At 43.7% G+C, this 21,813-nt stretch overlaps 1 protein-coding gene across 1 annotated transcript in view; it reads right to left on the reverse strand.

The window, feature by feature from the left end:
* The window catches only part of TMEM178B (transmembrane protein 178B), a 222,800-nt gene extending 201,918 nt beyond the window's left edge, over nt 1-20,882 (reverse strand). Inside the window, exon 1 of the mRNA XM_009887392.1 lies at nt 20,501-20,882. Coding sequence (XP_009885694.1) covers nt 20,501-20,882 — 382 coding nt within the window. The remainder of the gene's footprint in view (nt 1-20,500) is intronic.
* Nucleotides 20,883-21,813: the final 931 nt, after the last annotated feature.

Here is a 21,813-nt window from a genome sequence, read left to right on the forward strand (position 1 = left end):
AGCAGGAATTAGGCTTCTCAAACCTGGGCATCACCAGGCAGCTTAAAATAAATAATAATATTCCGATAAAGTTTTTTAAAAGGGGAGGGGGGGAGGAAGGTGGGGAGGAATACAGCTGCAGAGGGCATAGCACAAATATTACTATAGATACCTCAACTGGGCAATTAATAATACATAGCATATCTATTCCAGACAATCTCTGAGCTGTATTTCCTTGTGGAGATGTGCACGTCTGCGTTTAGACACTACTGTGACGGGATGGTATAAAAATTTCAGTGACATGAACATTGTGGTATGCTTCTCCAGCCTGTGTAACACCCTGGCAGATCAGCCCCCCAAAGAGAAAGGCCTGACCTTACCTGCTCATTAACAGGGGCCGCACTTAACTGCAGTGAGCAGTTCTCGCATCGAAGCCTTGCGCTCGTGTTCAATTGCTCAGGCTACAAGTCAAAATGTAAAGTGACTCATAATGATTGCAAATCCCTCCGGGAAAAGTGAAAAAGGAACTAGCATAAGTCGGTGGAAATGATTTGGTCGACACAACGTGCATCAAGGAAGATCTGTGTTATTTGTTTGTGAGTGACGCTGTTTGAAAGGGAACATTCACATTTGCAGCTTTCACAGAAGAAATGAGCTCTGCAGAGACAGTGATGTTAGAGGTATACTGGACTGTTTAAGGGAAGACTCAACATTTTCATTTGTGAAAGCAGTTATATGAATTGATATAAAGTCTCAGATTATTTTGCCTTGGACTTTTTTGGGCAGTGGTTCAGAATAACAACCTTAAAAAATTCACTTGAAAATTTATCAACCCAGGCACAAAATCTTCTTCCTTGCCAGGAGCGTAGTAAAGAAACAAATGAACATCATTTTATTCCCTCCTCAGGAAAAAATACATATCCCAGCCAAATAGGCAAGTGGAATTTGGCAAGACTGAATTGTTGACATGCTTTTATTATACCAACAAATAAAACGTTAACTGCAAGTGTTACCTGGCACTTGCCTTGTATGTAGGTCATTTTCTCTAGGCAAAACTCCTGCTTGACTCAAGGAAGTATTTCAGGGGACTCACATGGCAGTGGACCTCTGCAAGAAGGAGTGATTAGCAAGCCCCTGGGAGCTTTGGTCTAGAAGGCCTTTCCCCACTTTTTCCTCAAGTCGTTTCACAAGCAAAAATTGATGCTGGGCAAAATCTGTGTCCCACTGAAGTCAAAGGCATACTTGCTTCCAACTTCAGCAAGACTGACTTTGCTCCCCTGGACTTAAAAGCAGTTTTGCTTGAGCAAGAACAGAGTAAAAGCGATGTGTGATCTTCAGCACATTGCCCTGGGCTAACTCCAGGGAACATGATCCTCTCAAAGCCCAGCTGCAGACATGAGAGCTTATTTAAGACTACTTTAAAATGCAAATTGCACCGGCATGCTCATCATATGCCTATGGATCCACTAACATGGAAATATGCACAGTCCAGAAGTATCCATGATCTGAGGAAGCTCACCAGAGCCAGGATGCTGAGAGTTAAGAGTGAAAATCCTGGATAAGGGTCCATCCTGAACTTACGCAATGAAGAACGGACTATCAATGTGGATTTACTCTGATTTTTCATGCTTTTCTCCGTTGAAGTCAGAACCCCTAACCATGTTTAATATGGATTTTCTGCAGAGTCACCAACAGAACAACTGACAGGCAGCCGTGAATTGCAAGGACATAAATACATCTGAGGGCTGTGGCGGCCAGAGCTGATACAGTAAATGATTGCTTTAACAGATTACTTCTCGGTGCTGCACTTTGAAGAAGCAATCTGATCGCTGATTATTCCGAGTAGCAAGGGAAAAAAAAAGAAGGCACCGTGATTACACTCACTTAATGATTTTGGCAACCTGAGCCTGTCCGATCGTGTTGGTGCCACCCACGGTGCCAGAATCATGGCAACGTCCCAGGGCTTACACACCGCTCAGAGTTACACGGGTCCTTTGGATGCAGCTGTCAGCAAAGCAGAAGCAGTTCTCCCGTGGGCAGCAAGAGTCCGCACAGGCGTAGCATTGCAGGGGGTCGCAGTCCACGCAAGGAGGGGGTGTGTGGCTGCTTCCCCACCACGTGCCACGGAGCACAGGAGGCAACCGGGCAGTGCAAAGGGGAACCGTCAAGCCAGTCTTCCTCCAGTAAACTGTCCCACAGCGATGGCTGTGGAAGACTTGCATTGCCAAACATGAGGCCTCCAAGGGCAAGGGCGACAACGTGACTTTGGGAGGCATCGACGCTGCCTGGAGGCTATGACCTCTCTTCCTCTGACCTCTTCTATGACCTGCCCCGCTTCCCTTGCTTCTTGGTGCAAGGCAAAGCCACGGGGACCACAATCTCCTGGAGATCTTGCCCCCAGCCTGAGCTCGTTCGAAGGGGTTAATTCCAACCGGCTCTTGCATCCTCTCACATGCTCCTCTGTACTCATGCCTCATGCTAGTCTCAACCTCCTAGCGAAGCTGTATGCTTTGATACAGGCTGTACTCTGCCCATGATGGCAGAGGGGACCTGTTCAGTTATCTGTCCTCACCCCTGATGGCAACAAGCTGACTCCTGCTGTATTTTCACGAGCGCTGTGTCCCATCTAATTTTAAATGTCACTTGTAATAGCTGTTTTTTCTTCCCCAAATATCTTTTGCAGCCCTGCAGTTGAAGTCATCTGAAACCACGAGATTGGAGTTTGAATGGCCCTTGATATTATCAGTGAGCCGAGCCATTGCTCTGTGCCTCAGCCACCGTTTTCCCTTTCCATCGTTCACTGAGATGCATGCGCAAATCCAAAAGAACCAGTCAGTCAAATGCAGTGAAGCCATCAAACATACTGCTCCTCTTCCTCAGCGGAAGAAGCCTCACTAAAACCAGGGGGATATCTAGGTAACTGCAGCCAGTAGAGGGATTTAGGACCTCCACAATGCGTGACAAAGCTGTCATTAAAGCAATACAGCAGTACTGAGATCCTGAAAAATGCAAAGACAGTAGCATAACCAATATAGAGGTCTTGTTGTATTATAAATTATTCCCAGCATACCACAGTATGCTCTTGAGTCTCCTGAATTCACTGTCATCTGCAACGCTCGTATCCCCTTGGAGGAATTGCTGCGTTATCCAAAACCTCAATTACGCAAACTTACTCAGGGTCCCTTATGGTGTTATAAGGCTCATGCTGTATATTGATTTGTCTTCTCCTCCTCCCTGCCCGCCTCGGGGCCTCCTCTCCCATTTCATATACATTGGCTTCCTGGATTTCAGAGGGAATTGTCTCAAGGTCATACCAAGATGCTTCAGTATGGCTCAGCTATGAAAAATGTATGCAGCCCAAAATATTGTTTAAAAGCAATAGGCTGAAAATAATGCCTGTGGCCCGAAAGAGCCCTGGTTTATTTAAGACACAGCGGTATATATGCACACTTTTAAAAACTACCTGTACTTCACTAGTTAAAACAATGAGAACAAATGAGGCTGTGATCTGTCAAGTGATCCTTCGTCACTCCCAGCACAGGCCCATAATCCTTCAGTTGTGATTATGCAAAGGAATATTACATTGATCCTGTAAAATATCTCTGATTGGATCAACATTATTTTCTCTCGCATTGACAAGGTCTTACCAGAGAATGACTATAATTCCACTGCTAACACTGTCTTAGTGAAATCCCCCAATAAATCCTCCAAGCAGCACTGTTAGTAATACCTTTATTAGACTAACTAAACAAGATATTTATATGCAGGGCTTTCCAAAGGACTCTGGCTCCTGCTTCAGGTTCTGGAGGAAAACTTGATCACAAGTGCTCTGCTGGAAGACTTGCCCCCAAGGAGGCTCCGCACGGATGTAAGTGGCAGGTGAAATTACCCTTCCAGGATTCACAAGGTTGGTCACAGATTTGCCCTTGTCCTGCCCATACTACAGTGAGGACTCAAATGTATTCTTGGCAGAAAAACCTCACAGAGAGTCTGGTTCACAGGCAGGATTGGGGTTCAAGGTCTCCCCACACCTTCCACAAACATGCTGTCAGTACAACAACAGTTTGCAAATAGTCAAAGGGTCTTTATGTATCTGTTATCATTTCAATATTTGTTCAAGGCCAAATCCTGGCCTTCATACTCAGCAACAGACCTGCTCCCCTTCTAGCCACTGCTATGTCTGCTCACCGGTGCTTCCATTCTCCTCCTCTCTTCCCCTTCACTCTTTGTGTAATTCTCCTCTAATTTTGTCTCTGTTTTCTTTTCTCCACAGGTCCAAGCTTTCAGTCCCAGTGGTTTCATTCCCACACTGACCTCCCCTTCATCACTGAAGTTTAATTGTCACCTTCTGGCTTGAAACATGATGCTCCAGTGAGATGAATGGCAGACTCCAGTGATCACCTTGCCGAGCCATTTTTTTCATGCCTCTTGAGTGCTCAGGTACTCACTGCATCTCTGCTTTCCCTTGATTCATTTCAATGAAGTTACCTCTAAAGCCATGAAAGCTACAAACGTACCTCTGTCTTACCTTCCTAAACCTTTAAATAGAACCATAACAATCATGAATAAACAAAGTACCGTGTCTAACATAAAACTCGAGCACAGCTGAAAGACCAGTGTATACAGCCATACATTAATTAGCAGATGAAAAAGCTACAAAGACAATATATCAGTAGAAAAATATCAAACAAACAGCATAGCAGACAATATGCCTTCTTAAATCCTTTGAAACCGGGTTGGCATCTGTGATGGGTAAACTCTGGCTCTTATATGTTTCATGTGAAAACTTTCTCCATATTCTTTACAGCAATATACTGAAATGTCAGTGGAGTAATTTCTCAGCTCCCAGGCCCTTAGAAACAAAGGAAAAATAATTGATATTAGCCTTTGAAAAGGAACAGCCTAATGGTAAAAGAAACCGTCAATGACTATAGAGAGGACTTCTGACCTATTTCCTCCATCCACATCCAGTTTTTCACATGTGCCCTCTACCTTCTGGTTCAACTATCTGTGCACCAGATGCCTAAACTGTGGTGTCAACTTTGAAAGTCATTGTCATCACTAACAAAACTTTCTCAAATGAAAGCTTAAACTCGGGAGCGCAGACCTGCCTTAAGGGGCAGATTCTGTGATAAATGCTACGGCTATGAAATTGTACCATATAGGCAGCCCAGTCTGCAGAGTCCAATGGCTTTGGTTAACACGCTGTCATGTTCATGGGGTCCAAGGTGCATGAGACAAGCTCAAGGACTCCCAACCATTCACCAACTAGGCTCCACCAAATCTATCAGAAAGTTTCTGTGGCCTCTTCCAACACCATGCAGAATTATATGCTCCTGCTCTGGAGGAGAGGTACAAGCCAAACTGTTATTTTAGCACAGACTGAAACCCTAGAAAGAAAGTGTTGAAATGAATGGAGAAGTGCTCGTACCTGATCCTTAAACGTTAGGACAAAATCCCACCCTGGTGTACATTGCCACCAAGATGGGTAGAAATAGGGCAATTTGTGCCCTCTGAGAGCTGGACAGCTGGATCTCATTTCAAAACATGGACACTAAAGAGAAGCACTGAAACATTATCACAAGAAGCCTGAAAAGTCTTCTTCCTGAAAATCCTACCACAGCCATCAAGTGGAGGTCACCTCTACACATGCAGGTTCAAGAACTCCTAACATGCCATGAACTACATTCAAAGGGAGGAGAATCTTTAAAGAAGACAAGTCCTTCCAGTAATCCTAATGGCACCAGCCAAAAACTACACCCTGGCTGAAGTACAGCAACACTACCAAATGGACACCATGACTCCTTGGTTTGAAGCAAGGCTGGCAGCAGGTGAAGCAGAACTTGGGCCTGAAGACTCGCCCATGCCTCAGCACTACGGGCAACTTTCTGCTAAGAGAAATCCTGCTTCTTTTGCATTCCTCTCTTTGTACTTGTTTTCTTAGAAAAAAGCACAGGAAAAGAAGACTTCGGTGCTGAAGAGTTCATCTGCTCCTGCTGCTTCTTCTTCATTGGAAGGCATTGACAATGCAATTAGTTGCTGTGTCACAGGCGGGATGCTAACAGTAACTGATGATCAAGAAGGGGAAAGATGTGCCACCAGTTCTGGTGTGGCACAGAGCACGGGGACACTAGTAAGGACAGGACAGGGTTCCTAACTGCAGGGATAAGAGGGAAAGGCTGGGAGGAAGGCAGAAGCCATTCCTGTAGTGCCATTGCTGTTGGTGTGAGGCCAGACCATACGCTGACATACACCTCTTCTCCCTCCAACTATTCAAGTAGTCTCTCCCTCCTTCCCCTAAAGGCACTTAAACAAGCTGCCCCACTTTCTCCCTTGAAACCTCGTGTTTAAAAACCTCTTTCCCAGATTTGAAAGAAGTCCCTATGCTTTCCCCAAACAGAAGTTTCCAAGTCCTGAGGCCAAGATGCTGCGCAAGCCCATTCTGCAGCCACTTCATCACTGGGAAACAGGGGACCTTATGGATCGGTCAGTGTGAGACAGTGTTGCCACACACCTATCCCCACAAAGCTGATGCCCCCTCTGGGAGTCTGTGGCTACCTCTCCCAGCTTCCCACTAAGATCAATGAATCCCAAGGAATAGCATTTGAAAACTGGAGGGTCCTTGGGACACCAGGTAGAAAGTATTCCTCTTCCCTCTTCACAACAAAATATTATTTCATAGAAAAATGACAGATGACTCAAGTCTACATAAATAAGCACAGAAAATCATGTGTCTCTACCCTTGTTCCAAACCCTTAGCAAGGTATAGTGGCTTAGCATAGCGTCCCTCTGCCACAGATATACAGCTCCTAAAAAGCAGCTGTCTCACATTCACACAGCTCTGCACACAGGCAGAGGACTTCACATCCAGCTGCTCCCATGTATGTGACATGCCTATAGAGGCAACACCAACAACCTCCACTCTCCCTCCCTTGGTCTCTTCCACCACCCTTTCCAGTTCACCTGGAGCAGAATGGACGCTGCTTTTCATAAGGCTGTGGTCATTCCTCAACAAAAGCAGAAATCAAAAATGCCTTCTCTGATCCACCTTAGATACAACCATCCTTCTGCAGGTGCTCAGGCGCAGAGCTGGGTAACAACTTCTTCCAGTAATGCAGGCAAGGTTACCCAAACATCCAGAGAGGCAGAGCATCCCAGCTTGTCTTGCTCCATACTGATTGATGGAGCCCTACTTCCACCTTTTCTGGGAGCTGAATTATAGCTTAAAAGGCTATCCCCGATGATGCTTTCCTACCTTTACTGCTGTGGAGCCCTTCTATTCCCCGTAAGACCTTTCCCTAAAACTCTTGAGAAAATTGTGGTCTGCTGCTGCACACACAACAAAGCCCAGGAGTCGGTGCCTTTAGCCCTCATAAGCTGATGGATCCTGTGGCAAAATCCTTCCCACTATAAGGAAGCTAACCCAGCATCACCAGCCAAATGGCTGAACATTTTGTGAACTGAAATACACATCTCATGGTAATTTAAATATGTGCAAATAAGAGTTTAATTCCGTTGCTGCCAGCCATCCCGAATGTTTAAATATAGTACGGAAATTCTCTTTTATTTTATATAAACTATTTTAATGAAGAAGTTGAAGGCTCTGCATTCTCCTGGCTTATGAATACAAATGGTTGAGAATTTTAACAGGCCTTTGCTGTCGTTACGCTAAAGCAACATGAAACGAAAGCAGACGAGGGAGCCCAGAAACAAAGACCCTGTTTACTACATTCTCTAAAGGAAAGATATGTAAAATGTGTCTTAAGTGCACACAGTCCTCATCCCTAGTCCTTCATGGATGTGTGGGATGTCACAGGGAGGAAACAAAGTGCAGCTCAGATCTAGGTGAAAGAGACAAAACATCTGGGATGGTGCAGCTGGATTTGTCTTAGGTCCCTTCCCTCCCACCAGACACCCACGGCTGGTATCAGACAGCTCTGTGACAAACTCTCCTTCCATCAGGTCCTGCTCGATACAGAGCTGAATATGCTCTTCCTCGGGGAAAAAAAAAGAGGAATTAATAGTAATAATAAATTAATCCTTCACAGTCCTATGGCATGTTTCACAAGGACACAGCACCGTGTTCATTTTTCTTGCATAGCAGGCAAGCATATCATATAATCTCCTCTTCCTAAATATATCCATCTTCATCCTTAAAACCTGCTAGAAGTGCTGTGCCCTCATCACTCCTTCCAGAGTCCCACTTCAGCACAGCTTCCAGCCTACAGGTATTCATGGCCCTCACACAGTTTTCCCTGCTAATGTTATCCTTAGCTTAAACACATCTTCCTCCTCTCCTGGGTTTAACTACCTTTCATCTGGATAACAATTATATTTATAAAATAGATGTTCCTTTTCTCTCCTCACACTTGTAACCCCACTCTGGGCCTCCTTCAATTTGAGTTCATCTTTCTCAGAGGTGGCTGACACAAATAGCCAGGATTGTAACAGAGATGGCTTGATTAACACCTTGCCCACAATTTTAACATTTCCCTAGTCAAAATATCCGACCAGCTCTGTTCTTCAGTCACATCCGACTTTCTCCCAATTGTGGCTCTGCCACTCTCTGTCTGCACTTGAAGACAGGTGCACCCTCATGAACCCCTTTGTCCTTGTCCCCACTGAGGTGTGCTCTGCAGTCACATCCCGACTGCAATTGGACCCGAATTCCAGCGTGCAACACAGGGGGTATCTGCCCAACAATGTAAACACATCCTCCAGGACCAAAAGTTCACACTGAAAAGAAATTTCACATCTTTCCTCTTGCTCAGTCCTCAACATTACCCAGTTCTTTGTATAGGATATTCCAGGCCTTCTTTCTCTCTGCAATGCCTCATTCTTGTGGCAGCAGCAAATGTCTTAAGTTCAGTCCTTCGTGCCCAGCTCAATGAGAGCTATCACCTCCCCTTACAGACAATATCATTAATGACATTATTAAATCAGCTCGGTCCCCTGCTTCAGGAACTCTGCTGTTGACCTTCATCTTGATGCTCCCTCTCTCAGCACTTGTTGCCTTCCCTTGGCCAGTTCCTTAAACACACTGTAAATTGTGCAGTAATTACCGGAACGTTGTAACAAACCATTTCCTTAGGGACAGAATATAAAACCCTTTACCAAAATCCCAATAACATAGGTTTAGGGCATTTCCTTGTGTCAAAACCCATTTATCTTCCTAGCAAAATGTATCAGGGTAGTTTGGCACACTTCAAATAGAAAAACATATATTGCACGCTTATTTCATTTCCCCCCATGCATTTAATTAATCTTTCCTTTAGAACTTACTTTAAACTCTGCTTGGTATTATTATGATCAAACTAAAAGGTCCGCTGTGGCCCAGACAACTTTTTCTCCTTTCTTTAAATATAGATTTGCTACTTTTCATTCCTAATGTACCATCATAATTAGACAGATTTATTGAAAATCCTTTTTACTGGACTTGCAATGTCACATACCACATCATTCAGAAGTCTGAGATGGAAATTATCCAGCTTCCCAATTTGAGCCCATTAAGCTATTTGAGTTTTTCCATTTGCCCTGCTCCTGTTAGCTGGGTCCTTTGTCTCTCTGATCAGTGTAACATTCCTCCCTATTTCTTTAACCACTATGGAATATCGTATGAGTAGAACTGGGTAATCTTGAGAACTGGTGAATAGAAAAGGGATGAAATTTAACACAGAACACCGGCTCATGCAGTTAGGGACTAACAATGGGAAATTTCTTTCCAGCGTGGACTTTTGTCTTGCAGGGTGTTTGCATTGTTGGGCAACTGTCCTCCATGGAAAACGGGGATAATTCCACTCTTCAGAAGTCCTTTATGGTTAAAGATCAAGAAGTACAGTATTCAGACACTGTCTCAATGGGAACCACCTAAGTACCTAAGACAGGGCAATGCCATTGGATCATCAGCTACCATAAATCAGCATCACCCTTCAAAGCCAGGCTAGTGATCTTAATTTACACCTTTAACATCTGATCGAAAAACATTTTTGGCTTTTTTGTTTGTTTGTTTCTGTTGTAACATTTATGTCATTAAATGACCACCGGGCAGAAAGCAAAACTATCTACATTATAAAGGCTCTTTTGCATATTCAAAGATCTGTACTGATTAATGGAGACACAGAGACAAGCATCGTATAGTCATATTTACGCAGAAAGATCTTTTCAAATAGCTTCTGTCACCCAATAAAATTAGCATAACTGTTTCATCCTATTAGAAAATCTAGAAATACATTTAGGAAGCTTTTTTTTTGAAATGTCTGCCATTAAAACACAAAACCAACAAAAGGTCTCAGAATTAAATAAGGGCTGTGACAAGACATTCTCAGTGACTTTCACTTGATCTGGTGGGATATCTTAATGGGACACTCTTTGCCATATACATGGGACATCCTGGAACCTCTGTTCCTTTACAGTGTTTCAGCTTGCACGCTTATGGTAAGGAACAAAAGAATCACAGGGCACTTTTGAACAGGTAGGTCACACACTTACACTGAACAGAGGTGGCACGGGGGGGATGAAGGGGTCTCAGAGCACAAGGGCAGTCCCTGTCATCTGACAAGAGATGCTGATAATCACCCAGCTCGGGACTCATAGTGTCCTTCTCAACATTGAGTGCAGAGTCCCTCCAGGTACAACTGAGGTACCACTGCTGGAAAAAGCAGCTGGGGTACTAGGAAGGTCCTCTCAGCTCTGCTTTAAGGGGGTGTGAGTGCCAGTTTTGTACATCATCCATGTGATTCATAAACCTCTGGCTCCTCTGGCACCCCCAAAGCACATCAGGCTACTGGACCTTGTTCCAAGGTTACACCTTCACTGCAGTCAGAAACAGCAGTGGGCGCAGGCAATAGCTGGCCAGACATTTGTTTGAGAGAGTGCAGCACTTCCAAGTGCAGAAGCACTGGGATGGGGGTACGACAGGCTGAAAAGACCTTTTCCATAAAGTCCTCTCAGCTCTGGAAATACCTCCATCCACCCCTCCCACCCCCAGCTTTGTGGAAAATATACTGAATTTGTAGTTAGTAACTGTTTATCTGCACTGGAGGTTCGGTCTGAGATTGGAGCAAGTTGTTCCAAGCATTCATTGGCTAACTCACTGACTTCTGCTGGGGAGAATCATGCTGACACCTCTGTAAGGTTACACAGGATGAACTGCCAGCACAAAGGCAGGACAATTTATAGAAGAGAGTCTGTGGTAGTGACCTCTCTCCCCCTTAAGCTTCATGTTTTAGTGTCTTCTCCATTCAGTCTGCGACCCTGTTTGACCCCATCAGTCACCAAACAGACAGGGCTTCATACTGGGCCCTGTGTTCTCCCGCCATCCTCCTGCTCCACTGCTTGCACCATCCCCTGGTCTCTTTCTGCAACAACCATAGGCTACCACCTTCACACGAAGCTTGCTTGGCCTTTCTGACGCCTCAGATCATTAGTATTAAGGGCTTCTTGCCTGCTCTCAGTCCTTTATCACCCTCTTTATCATTTCTTTCCTTTCTCCACATGTTGATGTTATCCATGCTGCACTCTTTCATTCACAGACCTTTTCCCCTCCATTCCTGTACCTGCTCCTGCCCTGCCATCCCAAATCCCAACTGACCCATAACAGTTGCACTCTGCTATGTCTCACACAGCAGAGCATCTCACTTCAGCAGAGAATCCCACTGCCTGGCTAACTTTCTCCACTATAAAGGCATTGTTCCCTCATGCAGTTCTGCTCGTTTCCTAGACTTACTACTCCAGCTCAGCTCAGTTAAATCTCAGACTCACAGCCATAGTCACCTCTTTGCCACATCTGGCTTATTCTTCAGACCCTCCCACCTCCTCCAGCCCCCACTTCAGCTGTTACACAGGATTTCACCCAGTTCTTCCATGAGAAAAATGACAAACAATGATCTTCCTCTTCCAGTAGCTTTGCCTTCTGTTTCTGCTTCCCCTTCTACAACTCCTTCCTCATTCTTCTCTCCCACAGATGAAAAACCTCCTATGCAGCTCTCTTCCTTCATTGCTTTCATTTGCCATTGAGCCAGTCTTATCCTATATCCCGACTTTCCTTATGGCCGTTCTTGTCCTCTCATTCTCTCTTCTCCTTGACCTCTCACACCCCTCTGTCTCTTTACTCTTATAATGCAAGTACCATTCAATCTCTCTCCTTTTAAAATATTATCATCTTAAAACATTCTTTCATCTTAAAACATTTATTTTGCTCTCTAAATACCGTGTCTTTTTCTCTCCTCCCTTTCATCACCAACCTTTCCAAATACGCCAGGTACAAACGCCACCTGGAGTCCCCCCTAGCAGTTCAGTGCATCTCCCTCTCCCTTGCAACTGCAGCTGTAAAATTCTTTACTTAATGGACTAGGCAAATTTCAGCATAGTATGACTAGTCTGTTCTCATCTGCTGCAGCATGTCCACTACCTTCAGTAGTCTCCTGTGCTGTTTTAACCTGAAATGGTGTCTTTCTTCAGCTACCATGACATTACTCACTTCTCTTGGACTACCTTTGAATCTGCTTCTTTGGCATGTCCTCCAGAAGACACTTTTCTTCTCCCAGCTCTTCCAGAAATTCATGGGGCTTTTCTCTTTATGTATTTTACTCTTTGGCAAGTTCCATCACATAGATCCCACTACCATCTCCTTGCAGCAACCTGCAGATTCACTCCTCCAACACAAACTTGTCTTCCTAGGTCCATACCTGCAGTCTTTGATCCTCTTCGTAGACATACAGATATCAAACTGAGCTTATCATAACTAAAACAGAGTTCCTAATGTGCTTCTCCCTTCTTTACTATATGCTTTCTTCAGTAATTCCTCTCTTGATCATCACAGCGAGCACTATTACTTTGTTGTTCTGGTCAACAACTGGAGCAATATCTTCATCTCATGTCTCTAACTACATCCATAGAACCAGGGGATGTCTAAGGTTTGCATATTCTTTCTCCATCCAGGCACTCATTATCGCATGCCTTTATTACTACAATATTTCTTTTTCTGACCTTTACAAATGTGATCCTGGCCTCCATGTATCCATTCTGGATGCTGCTAGAAACATAATTTTCCTAACACATCACTCTGACCATGTCATTTCTCTTAGCAGCTGTAGACTGCTGTCCCAATATCTATCTCATTAGTGTAATCTACTTGTCTTCATTAAGGAAATGTCAGCTTCTTCCTACAGTCAACCAAAGAGGTCAGTCCCCAACACCTACTTATTAATTTTTCAAGCAGACATGACCCATGATTTTTCTGGTGCCATCCCTCAATCTTTGGAAGACCATCTTGTAAACATCTGCACCTCTTATTCATTATCCTTTACAACTCTTTTATGAATCCCGCATTTCATGGTGCTTACAGAAATGTGGTTAGCCTGTTGGTGTTTTAAAACCACTCTTGGTCATGCTGAACATAATTACCTTGTCATTTCCTTGTACTCTCTCATAAGGCTGCATTACTCGCCAATATTTAAAGCGCAGCAACATGTCAAAAGGACGAGGACATTTTTCTGATCCATGATTTCTGATCCATGATTAAGGCTCATAAATCCTATGGCAGAACTCTAACTGGTATTAATAATAATGAACGAAATCCCTATTATACTGCTACTGAGCTGAGGTACAAGAGATTAAGTCACTTGCCTCAGGTCATGAAGCAAGACTATGACAGAGCTTGGACTCAATTCTGGCTTTGTAAGCCCTGCCCTAACTGCAGTACTACCTTTCTTCTATCTATTTGGGTAATTATCTACAAAGGATTATGATTTCAGCAGGCTCAGCTGGGCAGTTCTGAATATTTATTTGTGGAAGAATTAGGCTTTATGAGAAAGAAAATGGGGAAATTTCTTTTTTATAGTCTGATTTCTCTCCTGCAGAGAAAATATGTTAGTTTACATTCTTTTCTTTTAAGTGGATTCTATTCTGAATGGTCTGTTAAGGGCATTCGGATTCCAGAATCCACATTCTTTATTTATACCTTAAAAATTAAGAAACACCATCTCGTTTCTTTCTTTTGCTCTTAAAGAGGTGAATATATACTCAAGGGTTCCAGCAACACTTTGTTAGTAATGAGCCATTAAGTAACTTACATTATAAATGATTGTCATTATTTTTGCAAAACCTACAAAACATAAATTCTTCTTCCTCGTTTACTGGCTCTGCAATAGTTAATGGACTCATTCCACTCAACGTTATTCTGAGTGCACAGAAAGACTTTTTCTGTGAAAAAGCAATATTAATATGGATTTTTATTGTTGGAGATGACAAAAGAGTTCAGATTGTTTCATCTCTATTTAAGTGAAATAATCTTTCGTATTTTCATTTTTACAGTAAACAGAACACATCTGCACTCATATGAAATCTTTCTTCCACAGTTTTAAAAAAGTTTTTAAGCAATAGGCAGAAAGGATAAAAATGCTGAGATTTCTCAAAAGGATTTGGATGCTCAATTAAATGAACAGGAATTAAGCATGCGGTCCTGCAGGCAGCTCTGCAAATATCAGCTTCTCTTGAGAAGGGCATGATCCCGTCATTTTTACTCAGGCAAAATTTCCATTTGTCTTCACCGGCAATTTTGCTTGAAAGCCAACAGCTTGATTGAAATTTGCCCTTTAAAACAGCATGATTAAAACCAGTTGCAGTTCTGTTAAATTACATATATGTTCTTAGTATTTTTAGCAGATAGAGATTATCAAACTAATTATCTCAGATGTGTCAGAGGAACGTGTCAGGTTCTCATTACTTGTGGTAAAGATACTTTTTAATGAATTGCCATATAAGTTTGATGCAATTAAAATATTAAAATTGCTTATTTAAAATATGATGGGCCAAATCCTCCTGGAAGTACCATTCAATCTCTCTCACACGCATGAAACACCAGTGATTTCATCTGTTAAATGATTTTAGAAAATCTCTGAACAAGAGGATGCCTTTGCCGTATCTTAGAAACATGCAGTTATTTGACTTCCAATCTACATCGACAGATAATTACAGCATCGAAAACAATGAAGGCTAAATACCTGGTTAGCCTAAGATTCAACTCAAAGCCTGTCTAACTGCTTAAATTTCACTGGATCCTTCCAGCAGAACTCTGCTGTGACAGAAGGGAGCACAGACCTTGCGTTGGCCCCTTCTATCCAGGGACAATTTTAACCTCAAAGGAAACACTAAAGGCCTGAACTTGCTGCATCACCACGTTCAATAAAACATTACTATTGACTTCACTAGGATCAGAACTGAGACTTCAATAAAGTCCTTTTTATAATGAGTGCATATGGAGAACAGTTGGGATTTCAAACACACATTTTAAACAAAGCATTTGGATTCTTTAATGTATGAAGGATACATGAAAAAATGGCTGTCCTAATTTACCTGGCAAAATTTAAAAGTCAAATCTACAGCATTGCAAGGTATTGGAAGTACTTTTACAGAAATAAATCTTTTTACTCCTAGAGATAGCTGCAAGCAGCCTCTCTTCAGGCTTTTCCAATTGTGTATAAATAATCCCTAGAGACGGCCGGAGTAGTCCTGTTAAGCCTTTCTTCCTCAGTTGTGCCATGCATCTGACAAACCAAAACAGAGAATGCTTTTATCCCAGAACTCTTGCATATTATTTGGGGTGGAGGTAGGCTGCACAGGATTTACTTGCTTTCTTTTTTTTTCAATGGGCTAAGTTTACTCACAATAAAATGTTTTAAAAATAGGATTTACTATGACTTCCACAGATCTTGGGGGAAGAGGGAAGGTAAAAGGGGGATTGAAATAATAAGGTCATTGTGATTTTTTTTTTTTTGAAGTAGAATTGGATTCCAACAGCAGGCAGCAGAGACCCATCCAAACAGGTTTAACTGGCAGCCTTCCAAAAGCGAGATGAAAGGTCCTCTGAGTAGTAATTGTCTAAATGGAACAGTCTCTGGTTATTGTGCAACTTCTTCATCTACTTTATTGTACCTTTATAATTAAATGATGTAATTCCTTTTTTTCCTTTCTCGTTTTCCTCCTGACCAGCACAGGAAAGCATCTCAGCAACGTTGCCGTGGGATGCAGACAGACTCTGTTGGCTTCCAGTTTTTTTCTGGGTCACTACAAGTCATAGACAAGGAGGTGTAAGCCGGTGGTTACCTAAGCAGGACACAAACTCTGCCTTCTCCTGGCCATGAATGGACACTTACCTGCATTTCAAAGCTCTGCTTGTTTAGCGGAGGAGGTGATTGGTTCACCGGGATTTTCTGGTAGGGTGAGGGAATGCTGCTTTTGCTAGAAACTCAGTGGTAAAAAGGCAAATAGTGGATCTAATAGGATACAGGGAACGCTATATTTAAAAGGGCGTTAAGCAGCAGGGCTATTTAATTCATTGAGGAGGCTGGACAGACACCGGAGAATCAGAAAAAGCTTAGAGTATTGTGCTGAACACACCCAGAGCCAGTGTTTCCTGACTGTGCAAAGCTTTAGGGATCAGGTGTGAAACTGGTCCTGAGATGTCAAAAGACTTGGTCAGATGGAAAGCAGAATCAGAGGACCAGCTTTGTAAGCTCTTTTTTTTTTTTGGCTGGTCCTTCTTCATAAGAGTACTTTCCCTCAGTCCAAATAGCCCATTCACAGGAATAAAGATTATTCAGGTGAGTAAAAGTTAGCAAGACTGGGTATGTTCAACTCCAATAATTTTTTTATTCACTGTAATTTCTGTTGTTTCTGTTTGGTTTTTTTTCATTCATGATGACAAAGAGAATAAATTAATTGCCTGATTTTGATGCAGATTTAGAATATTCTGCAGGCCTTTAGTCTCTTATGTCTGCCTGCCTCTCTCCAAGTATGCTTACTGGTGACAATCTGTTTTAATTCATTGCCTATTTATCTAACTGTATCATTTTGAAATACGCACCTGGATTTCTACGGGAATATAAAAAAGGGATAGGAGATATATAAATAGGTCCAATTAGTTTATATATGTATTAGTGTCTATTGTATCTATCCATAAGAAATCTGAAGTAACAGATGTCCAGTTTTTCTAGCAAAATCCAACATAAAGGTTTTGATTTATTTGCCAGCAAGTAAAACTAATAAATAAAGAATAGAATAAAGTGACCCAGCCTCTTCAGAAACAGACCTGTTTTTTAAAACTGCTGGCATCAGAACACTGCCAAGTACCATAGGGCCTGATCCTGCCACAAGCCATTGCCTACAGCTTGTATTAATTTCAGCTGAGTTTGTAAGCAGAGTAACTGCAGGGTATTTGCAAAGCTAGTTAGGCTCTTAATGACTAGTTTTTGTTATCCTTTGATAGACAAACCTAGCATTCTCAATACTGGAAGTTTTGCCTAGGGAAAAAACTAGGATCAGTCTCAAAATAAATGGATCACTTAGATCCTGTCCAGCTGACAAAAAAAAAAAAAAAGAAAAGAAAAAAAGCCACCAACCCTTAATAGCATTTACATTCAATTACATATAGCATTACACACAATATTTGGGGCCAGAACCTGCATTAGTTTATCCAGCTCCGGAAGAGGTGTGCTGGATTAAATTAACAGCTGGCAGAGGAAGGAAAGTAAAAGGCTTATGTACCAGTAACATCCTCTTTTATATGGTACTTGCCCTGGAGCTCTCATTTTATATAGAGAGAGATTTCATCTGCACCGGAATATGTACCCCAATCGGGGTATTTAATTACTACAGGTAGAGAACATCTACAGCTCTTCACATCTGCACAGGGCGTGCTTTGCCCAGGCACCCACCCCTGCAACCTCTAACTCCAGAGGAGTGTCTGCCATGGAAGAAAAACTAGAAAAGCAAGGCGATGCTGTCGGGATGAACCTAGAACACTTGCATCATTTTGAACTCATAGGTGTTCTCAACATGGGACAGCGACAGCAAATGTACTTATTCCACTTTCATCATATAGCTGAGGATCGTAAAGAAACAGTCTAGTAGCTGGCCTTAGGTGGGAACAGGGACACTAGTTGACTACCTGGCTCCTTCTAATTCAGTGACTCCAGAATAGAAGGACTTTTAACAGATGAGTATTTTACATTACTTTTTGTTAAGGGGAGAGTAAAATCCATTAGTCCTTTCTGATCTAACAAAACATAAAGTGGACAGGCAATCCTATAATACCTTCAGTTTTATTTCTAAGTCAAATACTTTATTTTATCAAACTGCCATTATACTTGCTTTTCTGTGTTTTAATCGGGACGTGCCAAAGGAACACACCTCTACAGCATTAGTGCTAACGTGTGTGACTCTTCATCATGGCTAAGGGTTAGAGTACAGGAAGATCATCACTCCAAAAAGACCGTCAAACGAACTATGGTGTTGGTATTCAGTATTATGAGTCTTCCTCCTTTAACATTTCCCTCAACGTACAATGACGTTTTTTAAATGTGTACCAAAAACCTTTAAAGAAGGCAAGGAGAGACACATGCCCATATCTGCACGTACCTCCTTAATGTGCACAATTTGCACTTTTGACCTTGGGGCAGCAACTCTGCGAAGTGGCTATCTGGCCATCTGCAGACACATATGTCCAGGAATATGTATGCCGGAACGCACGCTGTACCTGAGCCCGGGAATCCCTTGCTACCAGCTGAATGCTATATAGTTAGAGTTAGTTCACCACACTCACGCTCATTCACACGTTCATACATACACACGGACTCACACGAATTACAGACGGATCTTTCAAAGACTATCTTCTCCTGCACTTAACCACCTCAGCTTGAATTGATGCATTTTCTCTATGGTTAACGGTTAGCAGAGCTGCCCTTACACATAAGCCAGTGCCAGGCAATTTCAGCAGTTTCTGGCAGGAGAAGCAGGTGTTCCTGAACCCAGGACAAGGCAGGAGAGAGGAATGAGTCGCACTTATTTCAAGATTAAAAAACCTCTCTAGTAACTGAAACTCCATTTGCCAAAGGTGAGCTCTGGTGACATGTTCTCCCACTGTCAAGGTTGAATTTCTTTGTTTATGCCCCGAGCACAGCGAGCACACGTGGCAGAGCAATCCAGCCCTCCACGGCCAGCCCAGCACATCCGTGCCCTCACCGCGATGGAGAAAAGGAATCCCTCCCTCAGCACTGAAACCAGCAGCAGGCTGCCAGGGTGCTGACAGACTTTGGACATGTTCACTTGTCCATTACAAATGGAACTGAAGCCACCAACTCATTTCTTATAGGTCGTTAAACAGCAACTAGATATTCAGGGTCACTAGCAACACAGACATGATCCCAACTAGTGATCTAGGTTCCCTGCCACACCACCTGTTTGTACTGCCTCAGTGCAAGTCTATACTGTGCTACTCACCTCTACTGCTCACTTGGACAAAATACGGAACAAAACGTATACATTAGCAAACATATATGAAAGCATATCCCTCGTGAATAATTAGCTTTAAGCAATAATTCTGCTTGCAGTGTCTGAAGAGAGAATTAACGCAAGCTATCAAGGGAGTTTGGGACAGAGAACACACTTAGAAAACAAGTATTTTTAAAGATGGCATGGTGTAAGAAGCAATGATTTCACTGTGATGGAAATAAACCATTGGGGAATCATCTGAATGCAACAGAAGAACCATGGGAGGGAAATGTTAGTTTGTTGTATGGAGTAACCATGCCGTGGGTAGCAAAGATGCTGCCATCCTTTACTGAAACCCTCATCATCCTGCAAAAACATACATCTTTTGTAGACAGGATGTTTAGGCTGGGTTTTATGCGTATCTCCCCTTCCTATACTTCCAATCAAAGAAACGTCTGAGGCAAACTGACCATCACCTTGAACTGGTACCTTGAGAGAAAAAAGAAGGAGGACCAAAAGACAAGAAAAAACATAGCACAAAAATGCTACAGGCAAACAGATGCATCTCCGCCCCAAGAGAAAATTATTCCTTTCTAACACTCCTAATAAATTCATGTAATGTTTTGTAGACATTGAAAATATTCCAAAACATAGCTCAGTGTAAACAGCAAGCTGGGTTTCCTCCTGCTCTTTAGCATTTCTCTTTGTTTACTCTCCATTTGAGGATAGAAAAAGCCTACATGTGAGCACTGCAAATGGTGTATTTCAGGACTGATGGGGCATTTGGAAGGGGAATGATGAAATACAAACATATGTAGCCTCCAATAAAATAATATGTACTTTGCCTGAGTCACCAGGGTCAAACAGAATTTACCAAAAAAAATCCAGCATCTGCTTTATTAATACTTTTTATTTGTATGTGGAAAATAATCTGATACCATGGTGATGGGCAGACTATATTAAGCTTAGAGAGACAGAGCCATGAGAGAGACATTCTGGGGTGTGTCTGCTCTCACCCCCTGCCTTTCTTGCTCCCAAACCCCATGCCTCAGCAGTACAGACCCCGTGGGAAACTGCCCTGGCAGTGCTTTGGGAAGCGATGCCCAGCCAGGCTGGTTCACCCATCGCAAGGAGAGGTTCTTGGCTAGAGACACCAGCTCCCATCTGTGAGCCCAAATGGCTCTGCACAGCCTCTGTTCAGCTCAGGAGGGCCTGGCACGTTCATTTGGTAAAAAAAAAAAACAGCCCTTACCTTTGGCAATCAACTCCTCCAGCTCTTGGTCGAATCCTTGTCGGTGGCATTTCCTCCAGAGCCCCATGTTGGTCGAGTTGTACTGTCTGTTGCACTCGTCGACTGCGCTCATAGCAAAGATCTGCCTCCTGTTTCTTGCCAAGAGGAGTTTCCCTTCCCAGCGGTCCAACCTAGACCTGCTGGCCCTGAGAGGCAGGTTGTTGTTGGAGTTATAAATGAAGCCAGGATCATTTCTCTTAGTGGTGATGCTCTTGCACCTCTCTCTGTGCTTCCTGGCATCAGTTTCGTACCAATGGTCAGAGCAGATTGCCACGGCCAGCATGCCCAGGGCACACAGAGCTAAAGAGAGGCCAGCATACAGCAGTAACCTTCCAGCAGCCATACCTCAGCTTCACAGAAACACCATGGACATCTTCACAACAGGCAAAAAGCCCTTGAGCGTGAGACCACGCAAAAACCTCCGGAGCAGCTGCGAGGTGTCACTTGGCAGGGACTGCCTCAAACATCCCCAGCTCCCGTGGCTCACATCCACGCTGCGGAGGGATGCTGAGAGCGCTACAAAGTTCTGCCCTGGAGGCAGTCTTGGAGTCTCATCTGCCTCTTCTCCTCTGCGGAGGAGACCTGGCCAGGAGAAACACAGCCTTCCACCCGGAACGGGAGCAAGCCAGCGACCCACCTATACAAAGATGTCCTGCTCCCCTCACCACGAGCCCCGGAGCGACAAGGGCCGACGGGTTATATCCCCCCTGAAGAGACCCGAAAGCTACGGTCGTTCGATCAGTCCATTAACCTCTTCCAATCGGGCCAGCTCGGAAATCCAGAAGAGATGGCTTTCAGATCAGCAGGCTCACCGCAGCATCATCCACAGGACAGAAAAGTTCAACAACCAGAGACCTCCCGCTTGCAAAGCAGCCGGTTATCCCGGTGTCAGGAACGGGGGACTTGCCTCTTCTTTTGTCAGCGGCTCAGCAGGAGCATCGTCGCCCGGACGGTGGGGTCGCTTGGGTGGGTTTAAAGCGGGGTCGGAGGGGAGGGAGCAAGAAGGGGGGAGCAATCTGTTGTTGTTGTTGCTGCTGCTGCTGTTTTAAATCGCGGAGAAAGCACAACCCCCCCGGCTGGGTCTGGGAAAGGCAATGCACAGGTCTCTCCCTCAGCAGACTTCGCTGACAGGCACTGACACCTCGGCTTCGGAAACACCTCGGCTTCCCTCTGCCCAGCCTTGCCGGTCACTCGCCCGCTTTATCTCGCCTGCGCTGTCATCCAGGCGGCCGAACGCCACGGCCCCTTCCCCGGAGGGCCCCAGCAGCGCTTCG

This window comes from Charadrius vociferus, unplaced genomic scaffold (genome assembly GCF_000708025.1).
Source record: "Charadrius vociferus isolate BGI_N301 unplaced genomic scaffold, ASM70802v2 scaffold196, whole genome shotgun sequence".
NCBI lineage: Eukaryota > Metazoa > Chordata > Aves > Charadriiformes > Charadriidae > Charadrius > Charadrius vociferus.